The following is a 21325-nucleotide window of genomic DNA, read 5'->3' as shown; positions in this document are numbered from 1 at the left end:
AGATCTGTAAAACCTTCCCATCAAAGCCACTGGATGGGGCTAACACTGCTATGAACAAGCTTAATGGTCTGCAGCTGAATCGTTATGGAGGTTAACCAATCATATTAGGGTTCATTTGACTTGCCATAGTGACAACTTAGATTATTACAGACTCCTAAAACATAAAGTAAATAAATTCTGAGATAAAGCAGGAGTTTTACACATAATTAAGTTTAATAAATTATTTTGAAATTATTATGACATGTAATATTTATTCAGCAAATTGTTTGTTGTTGTCAGTTCCTTATCATTTATTGTCCTTTTCAGGCCATGGTAAAATTGGTCCATTTTTGGGTTTTGTTATAAAATTGCAATTTAGTTGCTTAAAACGTGGTTAAAAATCATAGAACCTCTGTCTTGGCCAATTTTTCTTTTGCAACAATCCAGCTGAACCACTGCTTTGGTTTAGTGGCAGGACAGCGTATCAGAATGAGCTGATGTTACAAACATGATTGCATAAGATACTGCGGATGAATCTGTGCCTATCTGGCATTAACCAACATGAGCTAAAGGCCCCTCAGCATTAGATGCCGTGAAAATGTGTGTATCTGCAGTTAAATGCTTATGTCTGAATACCTTATGGAAAAGTCTTATGAATAGTTTAGTGCCTGTTATCTTTAATACATAAGCTAGGTGTGCCTTTACCCCTTACTTCTTTCCTGTCAATTGACCCGGATGCATAGTAAATAAGGCTCTTTCATTAATGTCAGAGTATTTCATGTATTTTGCATTGAAATCGGATGGTGTATGCAGGATAATTTTCACTCCAGCTGACATGTTAACTCCAGAGATGACCTGTCAGAGGCCATTAAAATAATACTCTCTTTTCCCCATTTTCTGGAGCTGTGCACCAAGAGGTGAAAAATCCATCTGTTCACCTGAAAAAAGGTGACCTGTCAGGGCAGGAAAAAAATCCCTCTGGTACAAGCACCAAGCATCCCTCCCTATCGGCTCACACTTCCCCATCCAGCCTCCGTGGAGCCATCTGCAAGCTTGGCTTTCTGTGTGAGATGAGACTTTGTTCTGGTTGACAGAGCTGGGTGTCAGAGACCGAGGATCTCATTAGACAGTCAGAGCGGGAGCGATGGATGGTGGCTCTCTCTACACTGAGCATGAATGCTTCAGCAGGCAGGGTTGTGCCGTGGGATGAGGCGGCTGGGAATGGAGAGTAACTCTCAGAGCTGCAGCTCCTCTCAGTTGTCAGCATTAAAAATACCCATCTCACCAGAGGGAGTCTGTTCCAAAATGCATATCACATTTTCATTGGCAGAATGACAAGCTCTTCTACAAGGCAGTTTGAGTGAGGTCAGGATGACTCCCGCCTCTCAGGTAAGAAGAACTAACAACAAGAGGCTGTCTTTGGCTGCCCTTAACCTGTCCAGAGCTTCTCTGGGGATCAATAAATCACAGTCAAAGGTAATTACCATGGCTCTGTCTCTGTGGACGTCGCTATGCAGTTTCCTCCTGCTGGTTACAGAGGAATGCTTTTTTTATGTTTATGTTTCGGTGTTACATGATTAAAACACAAGTGTCTGTAATATAACTGCATTATCTCCAGCAGTCATTGGGCATTAAAAAAGTTTACTTTTATTTCAGTTGTAAAATTTTAGGAAAATACAACCTTTAATTTGAGTATTTTTTATTATGAGGGGAAAAAATACCATGTTAACATAAATCATAGGTCACACAATTTTTGACAACCGTAACAGTCCCTTTAAAATTATTGCAACTGAACAATGTTTCATATTTTTGCTGAATCTGCTTCCTTAGGCCTCTGTCACGTCATATTTACTGGTACATCTCAGTAAATTAGAATATGTTTTCTAATGAGGCTAGTTTGTCAGATTAAAAGTACCTTTTGAAAATAATAACCCTGAAGTGGGTATTAGCCAAATGGTCCATTAAGCCCACATTTCTGTATTAAAATGTTTTTTATTGGCCTGATGTAATATTCAAATCTTAAATGTTGTATTTTTATTTGCTGGAAGCAGAAAATTCTCCCAATTACCAGAAAAATGGCTTGAAAACATCAGTATGTGTGTATAAATAATGTGTTGCACTTGGTGAATTGAGTTAAAAGAACTGAACTTTTCAATAATGTTTACATTTATTGAGATGAACCTGTAAATATGTGGCATTGAGACCCATTTCTCAGAGCCACTGGCCCCTAGGTGAGGTGAAAACCCAAGTTTATCTTGCCACCAGGATTCTCCAGAGTTCATTGTTGGAGAACTGCGTAAACAATATCTTCTCAGGGTCTCCATAACCACCACTAGACACGTTCAACATTTCAGCTGGTTGTTTGGCATCATGCCTGGAAAAAACCCTTCTCTGAGTTACCATCACCAATGCAAACATGTCCTGTTTGTTACACTCTGCTGGTACTTCATCTGGAACCATGTGTTTCTGAAGATAGATTGAGTTCTGCCGGAAATAAACCCTGTGGGTCAGTTTAAAAAAAGTTAACATGTGGAAAAACACCTCCTGTTGCCCGCTGTTTGGTGGTGATCTGTGATGCTGTGGGCCTGTTTCTTTACCAAATGTTCAAGGAACAAGGTCAGAGAGCTTGGCCTCATGAACCCTTTGAGAAACCAGGGTTTAAAGTATCTGGTGGACTCGATCAGCAAACTCTAAATGGGTTTCAACTGAGTCTTTGAACAGGATAGTGATTGTATACATATGGCACAATCAACACAGAAATTGTTCACCTGATACAACATCAGCCTTCTTTTCTGGTTACCCTACAGAGCTAAATCTAAAAGACTAAGCGGTGTTGGCAAAAAGGGGCTGTTCAAAGTTTTAACTGCCAGGGTCCCAGTAAATATGCCACTGGTGACCTTATGAAAGAAATGTATCACATCTAAGGGGCTTTATATACATCAATTGTTTTGGCATGGAGATGTGACGGATGCTGTTTGTTGTCAGTTTAATATTTATTTAGAAAATGATTTTGCAGAGATGTACACAACAAATGAAGAAGCAGTCTGTTTCTGTAATTGTAAGAAAGCATATAAGAAGGGCGCAGTGCTGATGGTGTAGGGGTTAAGCACGGGACCATATACGGAGGCTACCGTCCTCAAAGCGGCCATCCCAGGTTCAAATCCTGGACCCAGCGACATTTGCCAAATGTCTACCCCTCTTTCCTGTCTGCCTACTGTCAAAAAATAAAGGCCACTAGTGCTGAAAAAATATCTTTAAAATGCATAAAAGAAACATTTACTAAAAACAAGACCTATTTTTTTTAAATGCAGAAGTTCTTAAATCAGCAAATATCCAGAGCAAAAACTACTTATGAACTCATGTAGAATTAAATAGGTTGAAAAGGTTTTCTTTCTTAGCATTGGTGGTCGTCTCCATATAATATGCAATACAGAATGCTAAAAAAAATAAATGTACCATATGTTGAAAAAGTGTAAATATATACACACACACTGGAATGAACTTTTAGTTTGCTGTCTAAATAGGTGAACTCCAAACTGTTGTCATACAGTACTTCAATTTTTTATTTTGTTTTTGCATAATTCACTGGTTCCTTAAACTGTCTACTTAATACAGTAACAACTATGAATACACGTAACACAGCTAAACCTGTGTATATTTCCCAAGTTGCCACATATAATTGGTAGAGAACTTTATATGTAAGTTTTAGAGTTCACAGTGTGGCTTAGTTCTTAGTTTTTTACTGACTTTTTTTTGTCTTAAACTGTCCGAACAAAATATTTTTCAAACTGTGTAAAAATGAAGCAGTGCTAAGACCAGAGAGGGATAGTGGCTAATGCATTTTACCGAGTGTTTGTATGGATTAATATATCAACAGTGAGTAGTGTAGATGCTTTTTGCTCCCAAACATTGCCTGAAGCCTGAAGAGACGCACATGATTTATTAGGTTATGCTTTGTTCTGCCTGTGCTTTTTTTCATTTTCACAAAGGATTTCCTTTCGCAGAGATGACTGGGAGAGGCTGACATGTTTTAAAGCAGGTCTTTGGTCTCAATGGTTGCCCTGATGGGCTAAATGTTGTCATATCAGAGCGCAAACCCCCACATGACAGATGCTGTCCTTCAGGCCCTGACAGAAAGTCAAATCCTGTTCCTCAACCAGGTGTAACAGGTGAGCTGAGATAAAATGATCTACTGGAAAGACAGCAAGCTGAAATAATTGGATCTCCAGAAAAGAGAAAGCCATTACCAAGGACCTCCTCTCAGGCACTTCCTGCTGTTTTCACTTATTATCTCACTTCCAGAGTGGCCTATGCTGTTCAAGGAGAGATTGGTGAGTTAGCTGGCAGTCATGTCAAATGAATTCAGCAATGATTCAGGAGTTACTCATTACTCCCCTGACCCTGGAAGAGATCAGTGGCTGTTGACTTTGTTTGCTTGCTTTTCTAACGTACAGACAGGTACACAATGAAATTATAGTGACTTACTGCAGGAATAAAAAAAGCACAGTTCTTCAAGATGGCAATGTTTGCTCATAATTCCTCCTGAGAATATTTGCCTTGCGTTGTATTTTTTTTCTAGACTTTGCTAATGCAATCTGAGAGGTTTGGTGGAAGATGAAACATCTTTGTGCAACAATCAGCTCTCTTGGCTTGCAAAGGAAAGTTTTACTCACATTTGTCACATCAAGCTTGAGCTTTCATTATTAATTTTATTATTGTACTGCTGAAGTTTTCAATCATTTGGAGGAGTCCTTGAACTAGATTAATAATGAAGAATAGAAAAATAAATATGAAACAGGAACTTCTGCTTTTCTGAGTCCGACTCTGTTCACAAACTCATATAGGTCTTGATTTTGGTTTAATCACTCTTAAAAATGTCCCTACAAAAGAAAAATTGTGATTTTTTTGGAGCTATGAATCTACAAACTTTCTTTTGAGATCTAGGAGGAACATACCTGACTGTGCTAGACCTAGGTTTGGCCTTGTAAAAAATAAAAAATAATAATTTTCAGTAATTGTTGTCACCCCTGTACTTCCTCAACATTAAACTTCTTCACTTCTGTGATGTGTGTGGTTTCCTCTTGTGAAATTAGCATTCTCACATTTTCCCACACCAAATTCTAGATTAAAACTAAAGAGAGATATTCCTTATTCTTCTTCAACTAAGATGTCAAAGAAAATGATACATGGCTGAAAATACACTGCTGAAAAAAAAAATAAAGGAATACTTTTAAAACACCAGATCTTAATTGGAAAAACATCATGCTGGATAACCATACTGATATAAAATGGATAATGTGTTAGGAACAGAAGGATGGAAATGAAAATTATCAACCTACAAAGGTCTTAATCCAAAATCACAGAGACATGAGATGTCCCAGAGATGTTCTATTGGATAGGTTAGAAGACGATGGAGGCCAGTCAATGGTATCAATTCCTTCCTCTTCCAGGAACTGCCTGCCTACTCTTGCCACATGAAGCCTGGCATTATCATGTACCAGGGGTTGTATGCTGGCATTATGTACCACCGCTACTGCTGTGTCAGTAATTTAACTAAAAATGTTTGAGTTTCACACAAAAACCTTGATACTCAGGTTTTACTTTACACAAAAACACATAAATTAGTATAGAAATGTCAGAATTAGGAATATTTTCCTAAGAGCTTCCTCACATGGTATTTGAAAAGTATTTATATATTACAGATAAGTGCCTTTGTGCCTGAGAAGCATCTGGCAACATCTGATAAATCACTGTGGCCCATATGGCAATAATGCAAGCATGCCATCTGGAGGGTGATTTCTCTGTATTATACAAAAACAAATTCCCAGAAGCACTTTCCGTTCTTTCTCTTCAGCTTCACATTTGCAAGTCCTGCCTGTCAGAAGAAGGATGCCAAAGCTTCCTTATCTGCACGCTTGAAAAGACTGACAAACAAGATTACTGATGCTAACTAAACGAAGTTACTGTCTTATTTGGCCTTTTTAACATCAACGGTGATGATATCATAGCACTTGTTAATGTAAAGCTGTGATTATAAACATAAATACCATCCCGATTCTGTTTTTAATTTGGTTCTGGTTTAACATTGAGATTCTATCTATCTATCTATCTATCTATCTATCTATCTATCTATCTATCTATCTATCTATCTATCTATCTATCTATCTATCTATCTATCTATCTATCTATCTATCTATCTATCTATCTATCTATCTATCTATCTATCTATCTATCTATCTATCTATCTATCTATCTATCTATCTATCTATCTATCTATCTATCTATCTATCTATCTATCTATCTATCTATCTATCTATCTATCTATCTATCTATCTATCTATCTATCTATCTATCTATCTATCTATCTATCTATCTATCTATCTATCTATCTATCTATCTATCTATCTATCTATCTATCTATCTATCTATCTATCTATCTATTTTCAGTGATGTTTTGGATAATCATAACTGCATTATTTATTATGTTCACTCTGTTTTATGTTTTTATATCAACTACTTAAGTGTGCAGGGACTAATTTTGGAAACATGCATTGATTTAGCAGCTCTATGTGGTGTTAGAAATGAGCTAAATATTTATGCACGTTTTTTTTGTATTTGCATATATTTCCAATTGTATTTAGCAAAAATATTTCAGAATAATTATTGTTTCATTTTATATTGGCATTGGTTGGAAATTTAATAATAAATAAGATAACAATGCAAAGAACATAATGTTATTTTATCAGAAAGCAGCAAAGATTCTTGAAAAGGAGACTTCAACACCTGATGCATCGGTACAATAATTTATGTTTCAGCGTATCAGAAAAAAGATGCTTAATTGAACAAATTAAATTGTTCTTTAAGAAGAAAAAAGAGGCTCTATATCTGAATCAGAGTAGTGTATGTGTGTGTTTTGCCAGTGTGTGTATTGTGTGTCACAAAGGTAAATATTGGCTGATTTAAAGCGGATTTCTATGTCTTAGGTCTGCAGGTTTATCTTTGTTTAAATCAGAGACAGGTACACATCCAAACTGTTCTCTTCTCTCTGCAGTTAGCATAAATGCCTATTGGTCTAAAGATGTAGCATATAGCCATGCTGGTCCATCTGTGCACAGTACAGTTGCCAAATAGGCAGCTTTAATCTTCTGAGAGCAGGGTGCATGTACAGGTCCTGTCACATCACAAAGACACGACACAACCGGAGCTGCTTTTGATCTCAGCCCAATTTTCTCAGAGTGCTCCGTGCATTTCCACTTTCATGGCTGGTGTAAATATTTAATATATGAATCAATAAAGTACCTGGAGATTAGCTTGGACTTTCCACACAGTTCCACATATTTCATTTAGCAGGCTGAGGAAAGCCAGAGAGACTGGATGGGGAGCTAAATACAGGGCAACCTTGGAAGAAAACCTTTTAGAGGCTGGAAGAGACTGGGCAGAAGCAGGACAACATTCCGAAATATACTATACAGATACAGTGGTAAGGTTTAGATCGCAGCACATTGATTGGTTAGAAAGGTCCAGTCAAAGTCCAGACGGGAGAGACTTGAAACTTGATATTCAGACATTCTCCTTCCAGTCTGATTGAACTTGAGCTATTTAGCAAAGACAAAAGTGAAAATAGACTAAAATTATATATCCTGGAAAACAGAATCTGAGAAGGTCTTCATGACATTCTGTAAACAATAGGAAATAATTGATATTTTCCATTACAAGCCTTGTTTGATACTGCACCATCCTGCTTTCTTTCCCCCCCATCTACTCCATACAGTGTTTTTTTCATCCTTTTAAATCTCTAGATTATTTTCCTGCTGTAGAAATCTAACAGTAACATATATCCCAAACATTAAGTTATAATACTTTTACATTATTACATTCTTATATGTAATAATTTGAATAAAACTGGACATATTTCAAATAAAGAAATGTTTTTCAATATATAGAAAGTTATATGGACTGTAAGAAATTGCAGTATAATCTTTTTGAGTTTATTGCTACAGCTTTGTTGAACTCATCAATATAACACACACTTAGCACTTTTTCCCAATAATATAAAATTCAACATCACTATCCCACTTTAATCTGCACTGCAGCTTTGGATCTTTGGGGAGCAGTTTCATGGAGATGACTATTGCTTCTCAGCCACACTTTAATATCTTTAAAGGATTTTTAAGTAGATGGCAGAAAAGTAGCATTAATGCTCAACTTGCAATAAAATATAATTTACATCCGACTCTGACAAGCAGGAGTGTACAAATGTGAGAATGAGTATCCAACTTCAATATCAGACAAAGATAACCAGAGTAAAAGCAGAAGTTTTAATATGACAGTTAATTTATTAAGTGAAAAAAAGCGATCCAACCGACAGGGCCCTATATGTGTAAAAATATATTTGCACCCATTGTTAAATAAGGAACTCACTAGCTGGTCCGTGCAACACTGGAGAAGGCGTTTGAAGGCATCTCTTGGGGAATCCTGTTGGGGGTATTCTGGGAGTATGGGGTACCAGGTCCTTTGATACGGGCTGTTAGGTCCTTGTATGACCGGTGTCAGAGCTTGGTCCGCATCACCGGCAGTAAGTCGGTCTCATTTCCGGTGAGGGTTGGACCCTGCCAAGTTTGCCCTTTGTCACCGATTCTCTTCCTAACTTTTATTGACAGAATTTCTAGGCGCAGCCAAGGTGTTGAGGGGATCTGTTTTGGTGCCCATAGGATTGGATCTCTGCTTTTTGCGGATGATGTGGTCCTATTGGCTTCACCAGCTTGCGATCTACAGCTCTCACTGGAGCAGTTCGAGCAGCCGAGTCTGAAGCGGCCGGGATGAGAATCCGTGCCTCCAAGTCCGAGGCCATGGTCTTGAGCCGGAAAAGTGTAGAGTGCCTTCTCCGGGTCGGGGGAGAGGTCCTGTCTCAAGTGGAGGAGTTTAAGTATCTTGGGGTCTTCTCCACGAATGAGGGAAAAATGGAGCAGGAGATTGACAGACGGATTGGTGCTGCATCAGCAGTGATGCGGGCGCTGTACTGGTCTGTCGTGGTGAAGTGAGATCTGAGTCAGAAAGCGAAGCTCTCAATTTACCGGTCGGTCTACGTTCCTGCCCTCATCTATGGTCATGAGCTTTGGGTCTTGACCGAAAGAACGAGATCATGGATACAAGCGGCCGAAATGAGTTTCCTCCGCAGGGTGTCTGGGCTCTCCCTTAGAGATATGGTGAGAAGCTTGGTCATCTGGAAGGGACTCAGAGTAGAGCTGCTGTTTCTCCACGTCGAGCGGAGCCAGTTGAGGAGGCTCGGACATCTGGTTAGGATGCCTCCTGGACGCCTCCCTGGTGTTCCAGGCACGTCCCACTGGGAGGAGGCTCAGAGGAAGACCCAGGACACGCTGGAGGGACTAAGTTTCTCGGCTGGCCTGGGAACGACTTGGGATTCCCCGGATGAACTGGCCCAAGTGGCTGGGAGAGGGAAGTCTGGGTCTCTCTGCTTAGGCTGCTGCCCCCACGACCTGACCCCAGATAAGCGGAAGACAATGGATGGATGGATGGATGGATGGATGGATGGATGGATGGATGGATGTTAAATAAGGAATTATCCAGGATAACCATTTTTGGAAAGTTCACTCAGGCCTGATTACTGAGTGACCTGTACAATTAAGCAAAAAATTAAATAGAACCTGTCTAACAACATGCATTTAAAAAGTATCAAAAAGCAACACATCCTTTCACAATCTAAAGAAATTCAAGAACAGATGAGAATCAAATTCATTTAAGTTCATAAGACCGAAAAGGGTTGAAAAGCTTTTTCTAACATACTGGGACTGCAGTAAACCACTGTCAGATGCCTCACTTCCCTCATTTAAGGTCAGTGTTCATGATTCAACAATAAGTACTAAAAAGGCAAAAATGGTCTTCATGGAAGAGTGCCAAGGGCAAAGCCACTGCTAAACAAGAAAATACATAAATTCGTATTCAAATATTTTGCAAACTGAGGAGATACAAGTGGAACTTTTAATGTGTGTCCTGGTGTTTAATAAAACTAATAGCTTTGAGAAAACAGAACGTCACACCTGCAGTGAAAATGGTGGTGTTAGTGTGATGGTCTGGGGCTTTTTAGGTCCTTCAGGAAATAAACAATTTGCTGTAATTGATGAGACAATAAATTCTGCTCTCTTGCAGAGATTCCAGATAAAGAATGTCATTAATTAAATTTCCTTAGCTGGAGCAGAAAGATGTCATATCCCCATAAGCTTTTTAAAAGCATCATAAAAGGTCAACATCGAACATGGTACATTCCTGTGCCCTCCAGGTCTGGGGTTCATTGAAGCTTATGCAGAGCAGCTGATGATGTGGATTGACACCAGGCTTAACCAAGATAAAAGCAGCACCAAATGTAACAATGTGCTGTTGAGAAAGAGTAGACTAGTAATATCCACCAACGCAGTATTGTGTCCCATTGATATGAGTCATTTTGGTTAGAGTTAAAGCAGAGAGTAAACCTCTGACTAGCTGTTAGTCTTCCACCACTTCCATAATTTACTTTATTATATTTATTATTACTCATAATTAACTTCACAGAACCTCTTCAAAAAATCCAAGCTAAGCCTTTAAGATGAAGTACACTTTGGTTATGCAGAAGAACAATGATCTGAAGCACACCAGCAAGTCCATTTTGAATGGCTTGTAAAAATAATGGAAAACGAAGAATGTACAGTAGCCTCGTCAAAGTTTGGAGTTAAATTTGAAAAGTGGTTAAAATGTACGCCACAACAAAGGAACACGGGGGAATAAAATGAACAAGAGGAGCGTGTAAAAATCCTGGGAGAAATAAAACAATTACTATATAGATCAGAAGTAAAAACAATTTTAAAAAGACAAAATGACAAATAATTCAGAACCAAACTGACAATACTACATTTTTTCAGATCATGACACGCTGACCACTGCCCTCTCCCAGTGATGTTTCTGTCATTGATAAGTTGAGGTTCTGATAGATCGCTGTAGATCTGAGATGTGTCATGTCTGTGCTGCACTGCAGTTTTCTCCAGCTGGCTAAATATAGATGTACTTCATGAAATGTGTAAACCTATGATGAAACATAGATTTGTTTTTTCTCTCAACAGTGAAAGTGTACAATAATTTAATGATTACACAATAACCAAAACTAAATACCCCAGATATTGCTTCTTTAGAAGAGTAATGAGAAAAAACTAGTCAGAACCTGGGAGGCTAACACAGAAACATCAAGATTAATCTTTATGCACATGCTAACAACTAACGGCAAATTAGAGTGGCTAATTACCCTGACATGTATGTTTTATGAATGTGGAGGTAAATCCTGCTTGCTCTGGAAGAACATACAAACTACACACAGAAAGTCCCCAATCATGACTTAAACCAGCAACCTACCAGCTGTAAGACACTGACGCCATCGTGCAGGAAAACGGCTGCATAGAAACTAAAGGCACTTCTGCTAAAACGGCAGGAAGTTTCCAAACTAGAGAAATGCAGAAGAGCTCAGTCAACATTTCAGTTTAGCAACTCACCAAATTATTAAGACTCATAATTATGTCATACATTATTACAATGACAAAGAAATGTGCTACTTTGTGTTTCACTCCTGAACCTCATGAAACTCTGTGGTAAATTAGGTAATAATAGTTTGTATGAACCATCTGACCTACTTAAATGCATTTAAGTAGGACAGAAAATGTAGTTTACACACCACTGTCCTACTTAAATGCATTTTAGCAAAACTGCATTTTAAAACCTGCCCAGTGCCTTGCAGGTTAAATTTCCAAATGAAGGCTGAGGTTGTAAATAATCAAACACATGCATGCTAAGCAGGTGTAGACTTACTTTGGGGAACACTCTGCAATCTCTCAACCTGGACTCTTGTTTTATGTTTTAGTTCACTTGAAGCGGGCCATATAGATTCAAGGCAGCTTTAATTGCATTGTTAAAAGTAACAATATTTAATGGTCACCCATTTAGGCATTTATTTTTTTATTTGCAGTATTTACCTGACACTGTCACATAGTTAGAGAGGGTAGCATTATTAAAAAGCCTGAATAGTCAGCATCTTATGTCAGCACTCTCAACTGAGATAGGATGCCTCTAAAACCTTAAATGTTCACAGGTGAGGTATAAAATGTGACAAATTGGCAGAGACACTGATCTCATTTGAATGAGTGGTGTAAGTTAAAAAGTGAAACATGGTTGTCAAATAAACTGAACTAAACAGTCAGACCAGTCTCCATTCTTTGTCTAAGTATTAATTTCCCTAAATTCAACTTAATCTGGTTCTTCCTCTTTTGTTATAATGAGAAATCTCATTTTGGAGCAGCCCACATAAAAACACAAAATAAAAATCACTAAAGCACCCATTTGTTTCACAAATTTTACCTTTGTACGTGTTTGTTTTGCATCTCTCTTTGGACACTGTGTTACTTCAGCTGATGCTTTAAAGGCAGCCTTTTGCTGAGCATCAGCTCCCCAACTCATAGACGTTTTAACAGGAAATGCTCGGTCAATGTGGCAACAAAGTTTTGCTATGCTCTTCCAGCAGCAAGCCACAGCGCATACCTCAAAATCCAACACCACTTCACCTTTAACTGAAGTTTTCTATATTATTTGTGGATTTTCTTACTGCTAATCAGAACGTCGTCATTATGAAAGTAATTACATGCTTTAAACAATGTTACTCTATTTATAAACTAGCTGTTTTTTTATTTATGGGTTTGTCAGGTTGTTGCGTTTGCCAAACAGCAAACGTCAGCAGATGAACTTTAACTCATAAAATTTTGGGGAAATGAAAGCTGCTTAAACCATCCTCTGATATCAAACGGTTTTAAATGGGATGTTTCTATGGCATTCCATTATGCTGTATTTCAGTTTTAGCAAGACAGTCTATAGAAAATTGGTGAAAAGGAAGTTCCATATATCAGAGGATGGTCATTACAGATTGGAACTATTCAAACAAGCCTGGCCCTTTCTAAACAGGTAATTGCCCCCTAAAGTTTAATAACTAGTTGTGCCACCCTTGCAAAAGCTATTGAGTGTTTATGACAACTGATAACAATGAGTCTTTTACATCTCTGTGTGGGAATTTTGGCCCACTCTTCTTTCCACATTGGCAGCTTCAAAGCACAACTGTGTCACAATATCTGGACTTATTATATAACAAACAACCCCACTAAAATTTGATTAAATTTCTTTTTGACACTTAATGTCACATCCAAGCCTGTCCAGGTCTAGATGCTTTCTACAGCCATCAACAAACTATTGGCATAATTCTGACTGGATATTTGCCCGTTCTTCTGAACAAAATGTTTTTACTAAAACTGTTTGCTTTCTTGGGACACACTCGGCTTTTGAAGATAGTCCATAATTTTTTAATAGGGCTGAGATCAAGGTTTTAGGAAGGCAACTGTCAAGGTTGAGTTGTTCATTGCAAAACTCCATCCCTATGGTCAGTTTGTTTCAGTGACACTGTATATCTTTAAATAATGAGATAAATGACTCAAGGCTGTGTCATAGAAATACATTTCAAACACGGCCTCTTATCTAAAGCTCCGATTTTAGTTTATTACTAAGCTGATATGACAAAACACAAGATTTGTTCATACTGTCAACAATTCAATTAAATTGAAATAAAAACCAAAAAAAACCCAACAGGATTTTATTTTTAATTTACATTTTTATAATGAAAACTGAGACTTACAAAACAATGTATAAAATTGAAAAATCATGAAACATAATCCCTTTGATAGCAACATTAAGCAAAACAGAAAGAATCAACCAGAGAGGGAAATATAAAGAGAGATTTTGCTGGAGTGAAGAAAGATGAAAGACAGGTGATTGGGAACAGAGAACAGAGACAGAGGTAATCTAATGAGGGGAAACGGCTGGAAAGGAACTAACACACAAAAGAACAGAAACCAGGAAACTGAAATGCACAAGACCGAACAGAACTCAACAGGAGAAAGCCTCAAACACAAAGACAAAAGGGGAGAAAGAATCTCAGAAGACGAAAAGAAAGCTGGAAGTAAACAGAGCACAGACTATCTAAATAAAACCGATGACCTAACCCAACAAACACTCAGTAACCAAATAGTCTAAATGGACCTCAAACCAATACAACAAAACCGGAGTAAAGTAAAGTACAACACAGAACTGATGTTTGTGTAAATTTACAGAGTAAAGCAATATGAATGGTCAACAGGACAAGGAGATTAAACTGTTTTAAACGGCAGGATTCCAGGAATCAAAAACATGGTGTTGAGTGTGAAAACCCTTCTTCCTAATTTATTATTTCACACCTCGGTCTTTGTTTCTTTTTTCTGAAACTGATTCTGCAGTTTCATCATTATGCTCATAAAGAATATACGAAAAACAGAAGCACAAGTCATTGCAGACAGATGCACCCACCTCAGGTTTATTTCATCTTGTCGAGCGAGGCAATCAGTCAGCCTTCTCACTCAGTAATAATTGCTGGCCTATTTACTCCAGCTGTTGCATTTTTGAGCATTAAATCAAACATCTGCAATAAAACTTAGGGTTATACTTTGGTGTTTACTACATCTGGCAGCTGCAAGAAACAAACAAAACCTTCATTTCTTAGAAACTTCACAGCTGATTCACAAGATATTTTCTCTAAATCATGCGTGACTAATAGATTCATTATTTCTTATTTTCCCAGGCACAGAGAACACACTGGTGTACGAGCTGGATCTACAGCCATTAAACTGCATTGCTGAAAGCTGATAACACAGGAATGTTTTGGTTAATGGGATTATGTTCAGCAAGGAACTTCTTTAATCACCTTCAATAGATGTTGCTGAAATTTGAAAATCTATCTTCTATATTAGATTAGCCCTTCTGGAAACAGAATAAACGATGTGAAAAGATCAAAACAATCAATTAAACATAAACACAAAATGTCTCAGATCTTCATTAGGGTTAAGAAGGAAGTACTGAAATTATTAAAGGGGGTGGAAGTCTTAAGAAACTTCCCTGTCAGCTGATCATGCCTGCTGTTTCTAAAACATCTAAAAGGAAACAGAGCAGCTCAGTCGGTGCTCAGCTCAGACCAAACCAACGACAGGAGGAGACTAAGGCAGAGTATTTGAGATTAAGCAAAAGGTATGGTCTAATTTACCACTCTGATATTACTTAGTCTTCATTTTAAATCACCCATATTTAATAAAAATTTTGGATAATGATTGTAAGAAAAGAAGTTCTCACCAAAATTTTCTCTTTGTCCTGTAAGGTAAAATGGAGAACTCTGCGGACGATGTGGACTTTATTGACAAGGGAGACTTTTACTTTTATGAATACTTAGACAACTACACTGAATCAGACAATTTCACTATACATGAGGGAAGATCTTTCCAACACAAACCTACCTGTATGAAAGAAGGCATGTGCGTGTCTCTGACAGTAATCAATGTGATCATATTTCTGCTGGGCTTTTTTGGGAACATGCTGGTCATCTGGATCTCTGGCTTTAAGATGAGGAAGACGGTGAACACCACTTGGTACCTGAGCCTTGCCATCTCTGACTTCCTCTTCTGTGCCTTCCTGCCATTAAACATCGCCAACATGGTGATGGAAGAGTGGATCTTCGGTCTCTTCATGTGCAAGTTTACCTCTGTGTTGATATTCATCAACATGTTCAGCAGCATCTTCCTCCTCGTTGTCATCAGCGTGGACCGCTGTGTGTCCGTCGTGTTTCCAGTTTGGGCCCAGAACCACCGCTCTGTTCAAAAGGCATCAGCTGTGGTTGTTTTCGCTTGGCTTCTTGCCATCGGGATGAGCGTTCCCTCCATGATCTTTCGGGATGTCCGTAATGGGATTGATGGCAGGCAAACTTGCTTCAATAATTACACCACAAAACTACACAGTCACAAGAGTGTTGCTTTGACCCGCTTTGTTGCAGGCTTTGTGGTTCCTTTCATTGCGATTATTTTCTGTTACTCCATCATTATCATCAAACTTCGAAACAACAGGATGACAAAATCCTCTAAACCCTTCAAAGTAATGACCTCACTTATTGTAGCCTTTTTTGTCTGCTGGCTGCCCTACCATGTGTTTGTCCTACTTGAGCTGAACCACCACAGCCATGACCGCTATACTTTAATCACTGGACTCCATGTTGGCTCAATTTTAGCATCAGCAAATAGTTTCCTTAATCCATTGCTGTACGTCTTCATGGGAAACGATTTCAAGCGAAGTTTCAAGAGCTCTGTGCTCTCAAAGATGGAGAATGCAATGGCCGACGAAGGCCGCACCACCAGTCGGTACCTGTCCAGGTCCAGCTCCATGGATGGCAGAGCTTCCACACACATTTAGAGGTGTGGACATGACCTAAAAACTGATCATTTGGTGCAAGACAAAATGTTGTTTCAGAATGTGTATTTACTGGGTGTTTCTTTCCCAAATCAAATCTTGAAATCAAATCTGTTTATAGTTTCTGCAAAAATACCAATTTTAAATGAAACACATATCGTTGTTTGAATTGTTAACAAAAGGGTTTTCTTTGCAAATTTTAAAAAAATCTATTGTTTTTTATATGCAAACACAAACAATGCACTTTAACCAAAGTCAAAAGTTTGTATATTTGCCATCACTCATGTTCTCAAACATCACATCCACCAAATGTTTGCTATTTGCAAATAGCTGAAACATTTGCAGGCTTTGCAAGGATCTTTGACTTTCTTTTGTGCAACACATAAAAGTTGATATTGGACTTTGCTGAAAGACTTTCCTGATTGGCTTGATTTGATTGTTCAGTTTATTATGTAACAGAACTATAATGATAAGAGCAATACTAATCAACAGTAACTAAGTGCAAAATAATGGAAAAAATATACATAAAGGAAATGGGTGATGTGATTTTAAATTGACTCAAGCCACAAGACCCCTACCATGAAATACAAAAATATCTTGTGTTTAGGGTTACTAACTCAGAAAACAACCAAAGTTACGCTCTTTGGAGAACATTTGACCAAAGTAGATGCTGTTAAAATATCAATTTGTCTCTAAAATACTTTTATCAGCAGTTGGGTTGGGTTTATCACTCTCGGCCCACGTGTTTGATTAGCTGTTAATAGTGATTATTTAAACAAGTTATATTAGGGATGTGTACATATGTAATTTGATGTATATGAGCTGTGGATATAATTTGTTCAATAAAAGGCTGAATGTGCTCCTCTAAAATCTGTTGTTTTCTTTGTTTTATCTATATTTAAGAATTTGCTTTATTTTAAAACCATTTTTTCCACACATTAAGGAATTACTGATTAAATGTGATTTTTTTTTCTTGAATGGGGAAAATCTAAGATTAATAAGCTGAAATTTGTATTTGGATCGGAAAAATAATTTTCTGTAGTAAAACACATTATTTAGGTACTTTCAAGTCCTATTGTTGCATTTAACTGTATTACAGATTACCAAAAATGTTTCTAAAAATATTAAATATTAATCTTCAGCTATGTAACTGTAATAATAGTAGGACTTAAATGGAAGGAGTTTGCTCAAAAATACACACATAATTAAATAAATTGGAGTATAATACTATTAAAGTTAATTTATTACAATAACTTTTTATACGTTTTATAGATGAACTAAAAACAGTTTTCAAGCCTTTATTTCTGGTAATTGTGATGTTTTCTGCTCATAGCCAATAAAAACCAGACTTTTTGTTTTAAATAATTACAGCAGACCAATAAAAAACAAAAATTTGAATACAGAAATGCGAGCTTAATGAAAAGTTTGTTTAATACTTGTTACTTTCAAAAGGTGTTTTAACTTGACAAACACATATTCTAATTATTGAATATCACTAGTGTGTTAGTAAGTGTATTTAATGTAAGGATTTGACTAAGATTTTTAATGAACAACAGGAAGAAGAAGCTCTTTAGTTCCTCTTAGCTCTGCAGTTTGTTAGTTTTACTCTGTTACTCTTGTCTCCCAGATTAAAACTTGTTTTGTCATTAGAAGCTGCTTCTCCCCAAAAGCCTTTATTATATCTATCCTTAATCTGGTGCCTATTTCAAATACATTTTTTCAGACTACTTTCTTAGAGCACCTTACAGTTTTGATTTTTGATTCTACTGATTTTAATTACTTTTTCAAACCACTTCTTCCTGTTTTTTGACTGCATTTACTTTTGTAAAGACATTTTTTAAAGTGCCTTAGACGACATGTGTTGTGAATTGGCGCTATATAAATAAAACGGAATTAAATTGAATTGAATTTAGAGGCTGGATGCAGCAGATGCATGCAGATCACAGCTCTGACTGGTGAGGTGCTGCATGGTGCATGTGTAGAACATGCAGCATACACTGTATTAAATGACTTTGGGTTATTTCAGAACAAAATAAACATAATTTATCCCTAGTATCTTGTTGTCTTGCTGTTAAACTGACAAACAGATTAAAAACACATCATGCTTATCAAAATAAAAATCACTTCCTGTTCTGTTTTATCAGAAAGTAGAGTAGAAAACCCTTCAAACCTATGCTAAAGTTCACCATATAAAGAACGAGTAGATCATATGAACATGAGTTCATAATTACAATGACAAAATCTAAAGCATTCTGTTTGAGTTATTTTGAAACATGACATTAATTGAAGTTATTTTCTTTGTATCATATTTCTCTAAATATAAATTCATAGTTATATTTCAAATGGGGGTAGATCTTTCTCTCTAGTAATTTTCCAAATAATTTCAAACAGTTCATAGCAGCTTTTGCATATTGAATTAATGCTAAAACATTAAAATATATTTGTTGATGAATGTTAAAAGATTAAATAAAATGAAATTTGTTAAATGTTCAAATGTCAAAACATGTCTAAGGATAAACAGGAAAGGTTTTGAATTCCTAACCCACAGCAATGCAGTATGACAGGTAGACTAAGTGCCATGAATTGGATGAGAAAATGTTCATATAGTATCTGGTGTTGTCATTTAACACAAAAACCACAAACACAAGAAGAATGGGCAAAATCTCAACCTATAGATGTGCAAAGCTAGTGGAGATATAGCCTTAATCGACCAGAGAGGTCATCATCATCTGCACTGTGGTGGAGATGATGATGGTGGTCTTGTCAGTGCAGGACGAAAAGGATGCTCTGATGAGGGATCTCTAACAAGGGGTGCTCTGACAAGCAGGACGGTGATGAAGGAACCGCTGCATCTGAAGAAGATGATTAGTTTGGTGCTGGTGGCACAGGAGACTGGCATGTTGCTGCCACAGAACCTGGGGACATAAAAGAGGGTAGTAGTTCAGATTGTGAAAACTACGATGCTGGGAATGGTACTAAGAACCCTGATGTTGGTGACAGCTCTAGGAACCATGATCCAAGAGATGTCTTCAGAGCAGGTGCAGTCTCCAGCAGTGAATATGTTTGAGACTAAGCTGAAGCAACTGATACTGGAGATGATGGTGTAGGAAAAGGTGGTGGACAACCTGTTTCTGGGGAATCTGGTGACTGGCCTTCCTTATTGCACAAGCCCAATCATGATTACTGTATATGGGGAAGAGCTGTTCACAGACTTCCAACCTCACAAAGGACCTCTTGTTCTTGTCTGCATAAAAGGCCCTTATGCCAGTAACACTGCATATAGATATTTAACTGTTCTTACTGAATTTCTGTGACAAAAGGCTCCTACTGCATAGAAAACAAGCTAAGTGGAAATGATTCAAAAGTCCAGGTACTTCAGTTCTAAAAGTGGACATTGTGGTTTGAACTAAAACTGTTATTTCTGATTTGCTGAGTACACTGAAGGTATTCATTTTAGGGGATACATTTTGGACTATAAAAGAATAATAATCTGTCTTGTGAAATTCTTTACAGCTACACTGCCAAATATTAATAAGGATAGTGTTTGTTGAAGAGCTGATGCACCTGTTCAACTAATGCATTATTTGGTCAGACACTGAAATTTTGATTGGTTTAAGTCAGATATACTGTAGTAGTAAGTGGGAATACTTTAAACCCTGAGTAAGAGGTATCTTGAGTGAGGGTGAGTTAGGGCCTTTGCTATATTGTCAGACTGTATTCTGAGTGGGGAAGTGATCAGATATATGGAGGAGGCAACAGTTTAAGTAAAACCCCTTCATCCTCCTAGGGGTAAAGGAATCATATTTTGTGTTTTTGAGATGGAGCTCATCATTAATATTCTTAATCCTGGGTCTCCCCCCATATACCTTTACTTCAGAGGCTGCCCCGAGGTAAACTCAGAGTTAGAGCCCCTGAGACAAAGATCTTCTGTTTTCCAACTACTCTCACTAGGTGAGTACGCTCTGCTCTTGACACATGCATCATTTTGTAAGCACCAGAGGGATGTTTTGTACATGTAAACAATAATTTCAAGTGATTTCTATACTCTATACATTAAGCAAGATACAAATAAATGCTGCTTAGAAATGTGTACATGAGTAAATATATGTGTCTTTCTTCGGTAAAACTAATCTGAAAATAAAATCTGTGTATATTCACTGCTAAATTATAATTTTAATAAAGAAAATATACACACGGCTTTAGTTATTAAGTATTATTATAGTTTGCCGTGCCAAATTTATGAAATGTACCCAGCCTGTGGTGTCTGAAACACAAAAAGATGCACTTTTAACACAGCTAAATACTTGTGTATTTTCTTTCAAACATGCTATCAAGCATCACATCCGGCAAATGTTTGCTATTTGCAAATAGCAGAAACATTTGTCAGCCATGAAAGGTACTTTGATTTTCTTTTGTGCAAAACGTTAAAGTGTATATTAGAATTCAGTGAGACAGGCTCCACATGTTTGGCAAGGAGATGACTTTCCCCAGTGAGCTGATTTGATTGTTCAGTTTGTTATGTTACACATCTGAACTGTAACGATAACAACAAAACCGAGCAAATGGATTCAAACACAAGATAATGGAAAAAAATAATGAAAAGAAATGGGACAGGCAATTTTAAATGCCATCAAGCCAATAAACACAGCTATGGGAAAAGGTGATTCTGTGGTTTGAGCTAAACCACAGAATCACTACATTACATTAAATTAAATAAATCCAGTTCTACGTGTAGATTTGAACAAAATGGATATCACAAAATAAGACTGTTTCAGTTGTTTGAATACCCTGGACTACTTTTGAAATGAGTTAATTAAGTAAAGGATGTCACTCTTTATAGACTCAGTGTGACCAGCTGTTTGTAGCGGGTTATAAAAGACACGCTGTGAATGTCAACAGTGCAATAAACATTTATTGTATTATAATTTTTTATTTCCTTACCCCCTAAATAAACTAAAACAGTTAGAAACTGTAACTATGTTTAATTTCTTTATATTTGACTATTTAT

At 37.2% G+C, this 21325-nt stretch overlaps 1 protein-coding gene across 1 annotated transcript; it reads left to right on the top strand.

Annotated features, from left to right (window-relative positions):
- Nucleotides 1-14969: 14969 nt before the first annotated feature.
- cmklr1 (chemokine-like receptor 1) lies at nt 14970-17187 on the top strand. Its single transcript, XM_047381726.1, has 2 exons — nt 14970-15111; nt 15239-17187. Exon 2 carries the CDS (start codon nt 15244-15246, stop codon nt 16318-16320), a length of 1077 nt encoding a protein of 358 aa, XP_047237682.1. The 5' UTR covers nt 14970-15111; nt 15239-15243; the 3' UTR covers nt 16321-17187.
- The last annotated feature ends 4138 nt before the right edge of the window (nt 17188-21325 follow it).

Source organism: Girardinichthys multiradiatus, chromosome 12 (assembly GCF_021462225.1).
Source record: "Girardinichthys multiradiatus isolate DD_20200921_A chromosome 12, DD_fGirMul_XY1, whole genome shotgun sequence".
NCBI lineage: Eukaryota > Metazoa > Chordata > Actinopteri > Cyprinodontiformes > Goodeidae > Girardinichthys > Girardinichthys multiradiatus.
This window is presented reverse-complemented; position numbering and strand designations above follow the sequence as displayed.

Excerpts from the sequence above, each read along its gene's own strand:
- cmklr1 (XM_047381726.1), top strand. The coding sequence starts at position 15,244 with ATGGAGAACTCTGCGGACGATGTGGACTTTATTGACAAGGGAGACTTT.